This window comes from Prinia subflava, chromosome 11 (assembly GCF_021018805.1).
Source record: "Prinia subflava isolate CZ2003 ecotype Zambia chromosome 11, Cam_Psub_1.2, whole genome shotgun sequence".
In the NCBI taxonomy this organism is placed as follows: domain Eukaryota; kingdom Metazoa; phylum Chordata; class Aves; order Passeriformes; family Cisticolidae; genus Prinia; species Prinia subflava.
The window spans coordinates 9111527-9120284 of NC_086257.1; the positions used below are offsets into that span (position 1 = coordinate 9111527).

The 8758-nt window shown below is 47.3% G+C and overlaps 1 protein-coding gene across 1 annotated transcript; it reads right to left on the reverse strand.

The window, feature by feature from the left end:
* Positions 1-2995: 2995 nt before the first annotated feature.
* Positions 2996-7629, reverse strand: CCDC195 (coiled-coil domain containing 195). The gene is made up of 3 exons (XM_063408372.1): positions 7216-7629; positions 6524-6845; positions 2996-4250 (listed from the first exon to the last, which is right to left on the reverse strand). Exons 1-3 carry the CDS (start codon positions 7421-7423, stop codon positions 4118-4120), a joined length of 663 nt encoding a protein of 220 aa, XP_063264442.1. The 5' UTR covers positions 7424-7629; the 3' UTR covers positions 2996-4117.
* Positions 7630-8758: the final 1129 nt, after the last annotated feature.

Here is an 8758-nt window from a genome sequence, read left to right on the forward strand (position 1 = left end):
AACGGATCTCCTGTTGGGTAAGGGCATTATGAAGCAGAAGTGTAGAAGAGATCTAAAACAGCCTGTATTTTTGCACCCTGAAGAGAGAATAATGTGTGCTTGATAGCAGCCAACAGTAAAGGAGAGCATCTGTGATCTCTGAACCAGCCATACATATTGTGCATAGAAGGACATGGAAATGGTGGAGCTGCAAAGCATCAGGTCTGTCACAACACTGAAGGACTGTTCAAGGCCTGCAACCTATTTGAGACCTTCAAATGAGTTTCAAGTTTATTTCTCATTTTTTTACCCCAGCTAAACAAAAAAAAGAGATTCAGGACTGCAGAAGGAGACTGTCAATGCTGGAATTAATGTTGCTAGCATCACTGAAAACAGCAGCATTAGAGATCAACATTACCTGGTATCAGAGGCTGCTCAGCTGAAATACTTCCATGCTGTTATATTCTTAGATTATGCCTGATCAGAAATGGGAGAGAAAAATTGAAGCTCATTTGTCAGGGATTTCAGAGAGAGTAGCAAAAATACAATGGATCTAAAGGTTGTAGACAATTTGGTGCATCATAAATTGTGCTCTCACTCCTATAAATGGAGCTTGGAATAGGTGGCTGACTTTGACAGAAGATGTGCCCTGCACACTGATTTATTACCTCTGGGTGTGGATTCATTGACTAAGGATGCAGGCATGAGACCAATGTGAACTCTGGGCAAGAACTGACTGCAGAAGGTGATAATGTTACTCCTCTAACAGTCTGCAGCATCACATTTCCCCCTCTGTGTCTGCAGCAAGAGCGAGGCTCTTTAAACACCAGACAGAGAGCTAAGACTGATGAAAGGCATCTCCTCCTCTCTATAGTATAGCCAGATGAAATTTCACCTGGTTAGATTTTTTTTTTCAAATCTCTGAGACAGGAGCTCCACAGTCCAGGGGCTCAGCAGCTGAGCCTACAGGAACAATTAGTGCAATGAGGCCAGCAGAGGAGGATGCAGGGTGAAACCATCGGTGCTGTTCTCCATGCAAGAGGTGTTCCAGGGGGGTTGCTACCTGTGGTCCCATGCAATAATACCTGTTAGCTTTTGGGGCACCTCATAGGCACATCCTCTGCCTTAGCTTCCTCCAGAAGAGATCCATTTGTGTGCTGTGAGACCACTCTACAGAGAGAAACAAAGTGTGGTAAGTGGGTTTGAGCAGGAAATCCCCTCAGGAGTCTACTCCTGACTGACTGAAATGTGGCTGCAGGCACACCCTGTAGCAGGGGGACCTTCCACCATACAGCTGAGCAGCACCATTCAGGGAGTCCAATTTTAAGAACAGAAAACTTTACTTATTTATTTGGATTTTGTTATCTAAGTGTTGTTCATTATTTTGGTAAGGGAGAGATCTACTGAATGTTGATGCTGAGTCTGAGGGTTATAATTGTTAAGCTGGGCATCAAGATTTCAAACCCTGTTCTCTCTGCTACCCTCAGATACAATCTAAATATCATCTTGATTCTTGGTAACTCCTCCCTATCGTCCCAGTGCTCATGGCTTTGTGCTCGTCTAGTACAACCATAGCTTTAAAAATACTTCCCTGGAGAATGAGAATACCCAATTTGTCTCACTCACAATGATGTAAAAGTGAAGTAACAGTTAAATCAGCACTATCCAGTGATTGAAGTCAAGAAGGAACTCTGACAAGACCTTTGTGTCTCCAGCCTAGAGATGTGTTTCAGTACTCTTGACTAATCTTGCTGATGGAACAGAGAACACATCATTTATCAAGAGTGGAGGACTCTGTCATTATTGGCATTTGCTGTGGACATCTAAAGCCACTTGAGTCCCAAGCACAAGTGTGACATGGGAGTTCACATCTCTCAGTGGCCAGTGTGAAGGCAGCAGGGAAGCTCTGGCTGTCCCTGGTGCTTTTGCAGTCCCACACCTCTGTGGCTGAATAGGGTCTGGCATATATTCTGAGGTTTAACACAGATATTCTACAGAGTTTTAGGCAGAGGTCCAGATCTCCTCTGAACTTGTATGGGAAGAAGAAAGAGAAGAACCGTGGCTTCACTGCTGCCAGCATCTCTCTGTCCTTTAACACTTGCTTTGCTTAAACCTGCCCTTCTTGCACTGAACAAGCTATGGGTGTTTAATGTTGGAATGTTTTAATTGCCACTAAGTGCTCCATGGTAAGTTACTTCACGCTGTTCTGTGGTAAAATGGTGTGCTCAGTGGTTTCTCTGTGGCATCTGCTACAATCTGGTTCTGGAGGTGCAGAGCTGGGTCAAATCTGCACAACTGCTTCTGAAAATCAATGTGCCTGTGCATCATCATGTGTTCTTAAATCTGTAGGCACTGCTAAAGACTGCAAAAATATAATTCAAAAATAAATCTTTTCATTCATATACTGACTGCCATTTGTGAATGACTACTTTGATTCCTGTCCCTCTTCTCCCTTCCACCTTTTCTATTCTATTTTTCCTCTAGGCCTACAAAAGTGCTCAGTCCTTGTGTCAGTCACATATCCACAATGAACTGACACAAAAAAGGTGTGAGAAGAGAATTCTCACCACTGCTTCATGAAAGCTGAGGCTTAGAAAAATTAAAAGTTGAGACTTTTGAAAGCTTTCTAAAGCATATAGATTCCCAAATCCCATTAAATCTGGTGTTAAAACCTTAACTGTAAAAGTTTGGGTATCTTAAAAGTCCAGGGGCCACATTTTTCAAAGACTCTCATTACTTTCCTGAGAACAACTGGATTTACGTGCTTAATTGAACACATATGCAGTGTTTAATTCCCACAAATGATGCTTTCCAGAAAACATTTATAAAGCACTTCCCTGTAAAGCCTTCTAAAATGGGTTATTTAGTAAACTTTCCAAGCTGGAACCTTGTTTGCATTAATTCATTACTTCTGACATTACAATGCAAGTCTGTATGGATCTAAGCTGAACACAAAAATACACAAACAAAATTGCAGTGAAATTGAAATTATTAATTAAATGGTGAGAATATATTAAAACTATACTTGAATATAGAAAACTGGTGAAATTTAAAATGAAAAAAGGAACACACAATTTTATAGAAGTATATAACTTCATGGAAGATACAGAGAATTTTTTTCTACTAAGTCTCTGCTTCCACCTTAGAAAACTCAAGACTTTAAGAGTAGACAATGAGGTGAAAATCTTCCTTAAATTTATCTGTACAAACATCTACTATTCATGTATTCTCTATACAACATTCAATCATCAGTGCTTCCTGTACAGAAAGAAATAGTGTGCAGTATTTTGATTCCATAAATAGCTGTAATCAAAATAAACACATGGAATGTTATCTTCACTTATATGATTAGACTAACAAGCACTGTTCATTTTTCACAAGCTGTAGTTCTAGCTCACAATTATGTTGCAGTTGCTTGCTGAATTTCTGCTAATGATTTTTGCTCCAAGCTGTGCTGAGAAGCCATTCCTAAAAACTTCTGATATTCACAATTGTTCCTATTTTGACTTGGTGTCCAGCCTTTAGTCTCCAGCTGGATGAGCACACCAAGTGAGAGGCAGATCTGCAGTCACATTTTCATACCCATAAGTACTTACTCTGCCCTGTGCTCTGTTAGAAGTGAACCTCAAATGGACATAAACTCATTGCCAAGTTTTGCAGAAATGCAGGGCAACCTTAACTGACTCTGTAACATCTCCTTAACTTTGCTGTATCAGTGAAGCTTGAAAGTTTTACCTACAGAGAAAAGCTCACAGGCTCTTTGACTGTTCTTATTTTGTCCTATGCATCAGACACATTTCTGTCAAAGGAATCATGGTTTCAGCTTTTTGTGACAAACACACCAAACCCAGCTTCAACACCCCGTTCCCCTCAGTCCCGAGGTGAGGGGTCCTGGAGACACCTTGCACAGAAGCACTTTGTGGAGGCACCTTTGCTTTGTGTGGTTTCATCACAGTGTCTGGGCTTTGTTGTGGCTTCCATTTCCATGCTGAACACCAGGCCAGTGACCCGAAACACGGCTGGGTGATGCTCTGTGGGCATCCTGCCAAAACGTTTTGCAGGAGAGGAACCTGACACACGGCTATCATTTGAGGCCAATTTATCTCGGGAATCAATGGGCCTTTAAAAATTCACCAGCTCACATATCCTTTTCAGTGATGGTCATTAGATGTTTTGTGCTCTGATTTTGTGGGCTTTTGAGAGAACCTTGCTTTTCAGCAAATGGTGATATATCCACTGGTAAGAGGAAACTCACAGCCTTCACTTTACCCCTGGAGAAAAAAATGAGAAATCATGATGAGGATTACAGATGTATAAAACGTGCAGAGAAAGCAAAAAAACCCCAGCAACCCAACCCAGCAGGCAAAAAGTAAATGCTTTCAACCCTTGCATGCTACTGGAGGCAGGATTTCATGCCATTCACAGGGTTATCCCAAAGGACCAAGCATGGTCCTCTCTGCTGGAAGCATCTGCCTGGCCTGTGTGTACAAAGCTGTGTGTGCACAGAACCCTGGGGGTGCATGTGCACCCACAGAGACCCATCAGTAATTTTAGTATAATAGCCCTGAAACGAGTTCTCAGCCTCTTTCATCCTGTATTTAAATATTTAATGTTTTTTTTTTTCATTTACCAAACACAGTGGGAATCCCTTGGTAGAAATAATACTTTAGCATATATGAATTAAAATATTTTAGACATGCAAATTATAGATGATATGTTAGCAGTGCTGTTTTTTATTACTTGCATGCAACTGCACTCTATAAATTCAAGGTGATACTTCTACAGAGTTCGTTCTAAAGCAAAAATATTCATATCACATATAGGATTATAGCTTTGGAGCAAAATGTGAGGAAGCTACAATAAACAAAGACTAGGAAAACCTGACATGAAGCAGCATGCTGGAAAACAAAAATGTCATCCTTGTAAAAGATTAAGCTTAATAAGCTTGCTGAACTAATTGCTAGAAATTACCTTACTAGTGAAAAGCTGACTAAGATTAGTGTCTGTGTCAGACATTTGAGTATATAATGGAAGCATCCACCATTAACACCATAAAAGATACCAAACGGTTTCTGGTGTAAGAGACACACAGCTCTGTGCTCCAGGATATCACCAGCCTGCCCACGGGGGAGGTGAGGAGCTCTTTCCAGAGCCACTTCTCCTCCTGGAGCAGCCAGCAGTGAGTGCACAGGAGCCACTGTTCAGCCTGGCAGGGCAGCTCTAGCAGCAGTGATAAAATCATCAGCGTTTGGCCAGGGGCACCCGTGGGTCCCCAGGCGCTCGGTGGAGCAGATCTGTGCTGCTGTTTTCATTGCCTGGAAAGCTCCTTCCCCTCCTGAGAGGCAGCAGTGTTTGCCATTGCAAACACTGAAGTGATCCTGTGCACCCAGAGCCTGCAGCAGCCCTGGAGCACAAATCCTGAGCTACAGGGTCAGGGTGCCTTAGAACACGAGTTCCCTGCCAGGGACTACATTTATGTTCCTAACTGCTGTAAAACATCTGACCCTGAAGTGTCCTCACAAGAAAAGCCAGGTGCCTCTGAAGCTCGACCTTGCTGTCCCCTGCAGCCTCTCAGAGAGGAGCTGGGCCCCAAATCAGCTTTGCACAGGGAGTGCAAGGGCTGGGCACTGGTCTGCTCTGAGGATTTAGGGGGACAGAATGAAAGCTGCTGTGGTGTGCCATGCACAGGTACCTCCACACAGGTGACACAGCCCACAGCAGGTGCCAGCCCTCAGGGTGGCCTGGAGTCCTGTCCCAGGACATGCATGGGCAGGAAGGCAGAGCCTTGGACTGCTCCCTGTTCAAACACAGGCTTTGAGGCCATTTGGATCATTTTCCTTTTAAGCACAGCAAGGTTGGGCTAAACTCAGCAATCAGCATGAATTCCCAAGGTGGATGTATCAGCAACAGGACGTGCCTGGGCTATCATACATCACAGTCTCATTACTGCTGGTTCTACCTCTGTGGTTGTTGTCCTGTGCTGAAAAGCTTCTCATCAACGGGCAGAGACACTCTGGGCTGGTCCAGCAGCCATTTCACTTAATTTAGAAACTGTCCTGAGACTACTTTTTTCAAGGCTGAAAGCATTAACCTGTAATGCTTCAGTTACAGGGGAAATATGATACAGTACATCTAAATCCATGAGCCCCAGCAATCACACTTCTAAAGGCATAGTGCAGAGTTCCTTGGTATTTCTGTGCTTTTTTGTTCAAACTTTAAAAATCCCTTTCAAGCTTAGCTTGTCAGAACACCACATCAATCTGCAAAACTCTGCCTGGCTTTAACAAAGCAAAGATTTAAACCCCCTTCTCTGCCCTCAGCCTCTCCTTTCTGTAACAAATTTAACCTGCCTCCACTGCCAAACCTCCTGCAGTGCAGGGAGGAGCAGCACAACTTCCTCAAAAGAGGTCTCAGGGCCCACAGACATCCAAATAACCATTTTGCTGATAACATACTAAAACCCAGAGCAAAGTCCATGCATCTTATTAGGTGAAACCTGTGCCCAGCCCAGGCAGGTGGTGATGTGAAGGCAAACCAAACCTACCGGCACTTGTAGACATGCTCCTGGAACAGCTTCATGTCGCAGGAGCGGCTGTAGGAGACACAACTGGCTGCTGCTTTCTCGGGCCCTCTCTCCCCTTCCCTGCTGAGCTGTGCTGCAGCAGCAGGGGCGGCTGGCTGGGCACTGCCTGGCACCGCTGGGAGCCCACTGCTGCCAGGATCCCTGCCAGGATCCCTGCCAGGATCCCTGCCAGGATCCCTGCCAGGATCCCTGCCAGGATCCCTGCCAGCCCAGCCGGGCCTTGGGCTGGAACGGGCAGGAGCTGCGGGGACGGCGGGGTAGCGCCTCACGGTCATGGCAGGATCTGGGGAGCAGAGAAAAGAGCAGAGATAAAACAGACAGACACACAGCCCCAGATAGACAGACACACGGGGCAGTGCCAGGGGGTCACGGCCAGCCCCAGACAGACACACGGGGCAGTGCCAGGGGGTCACGGCCAGCCCCAGACAGACACACGGGGCAGTGCCAGGGGGTCACAGCCAGCCCCAGACAGACACACAGCCTCAGACAGACACACGGGGCAGTGCCAGGGGGTCACGGCCAGCCCCAGACAGACACACAGCCCCAGACAGACACACGGGGCAGTGTCAGGATGTCATGGCCAGCCCCAGACAGACACACAGCCCCAGTGTCAGGATGACATGGCCAGCCCCAGACAGACACGCTGTCGGTACCTGTCTGCTCCCTGGGCGCTGGGGATGCCGGGGTCGCGGCCGGTCCCTCCCCGTCGAAGGCAGCGCCGTCCGCATCTCCCGGCGCCGGCACAGCTCCCTGCCCGCAGCCCTGCAGCTCTCCCCTCAGGGCCCTGTTTTCCCTCTCCAGCCTGTGGATTTGGGAGCGCATCTTGCGGATGAGCTGCAGGAGGTGCGTGTTCCCCTCCATGGCCCCGCTGTGCCCGCCGCGGGCGCACCCTGCCCTTAAAGCCCTGGACAGGGCAGTCCCTCCCCACGGGCAGCCCCGGGCAGGTCCCGGCCCCGGCAGGGACGGACCGAGCTGCAGAGTTGCCAAGAGAGGGCCATGATTTATTCATTCGGGGCTCGCGTTTCGGGGCAGGGCTGGCCTCTGGCCACCGCACAAATCACTGTCAGCTGCCCCAGAAGAAACCCGCCCGCCCTCGGTTTCCTCCAGGCTGAGGAGCACAGAGCCCGTTTCCTTTGCTTTGCCCAAAAAGGGCAGTGATCATCCCCACGGCACAGAGAGAGGGTCACCCTTTGCTGGGCAGCAATTCATCTCTTCCCCTACACGGGCTCATTTACACTTTTCTGCCCTGCGTATCTGGAATTTCAATTCCAGAATTAGTGTTTTCTCTCAGGAAAATTAAATTTCTAAATGAAAGCTGATACAGTGCAAGAACCCCGCTATTAACAACACATGGCAGCAGCTGTGATGGAGAAGCAGAACAGCACAGCTCTCCTGGAAGGCTGCAGCAGAGCCAGGGCCCTCTCTGGGCGCCCAGGGGGGCTCACTGGAGAGGAACACTGGCACAGCACCCGGGAGTGTAACGAGAGACAGACCTGGCACGGGGCTTGCAGTAGCAAGAGAAACACAATCCCTCGTTTTTCTCTCATCATCTAGTCCCTAAAGCCATCTGTCTTCAGGCAGTAAGAAGCAAAAACCTGTGGAGCAGTCTTCCTGCTCCCCAAAATCTACTGCAAAATAGAGAACGAGAATGCCAGAAAGTCAACAGGGAAATAATTTAACATACCTTTTGCTTTAGGGCCCTTCACTTTCCAATAGCTCAACAGTGACTCAGAAATAACTGAGAGGGGAAAAAAAACCCATTTCATCTGTGTGCATTTCCCCGCTCTACTGCTGGAGGCTGGGGGAAGAAAGGAAAACTGCTGTGAGATGCTTCAAACATGAGATGACTCAGTCCTTGTTTTTCCAGGGTGTCAGAGGGGCTGTTGTGAGGAAGCCATGGGGTCTATGGGGAGGTGCTGCTGCCCAGCATCAGCCCTGCTGTCAGCTCAGGGTATGCAGAGGGCTCTGCATGCTTCAGGCTGTGGGCAGAGGTGAAACGAATGTGAGTTCTCAGGCTGCAGATGAAGCCCACAGCACCTGTGCACATTCCTGGGGCTTGGATCCGGGTTAAATAACAGTGTAGCTGCCCCTATGCTGGGGATAACGAGTAGGGAGCATTGTGGGTCTATTTCTCCAGCACGCAGATCAGGCACTGGAGCAGTGACAGCACCCATGTGTAATTATAATATTGCTGCT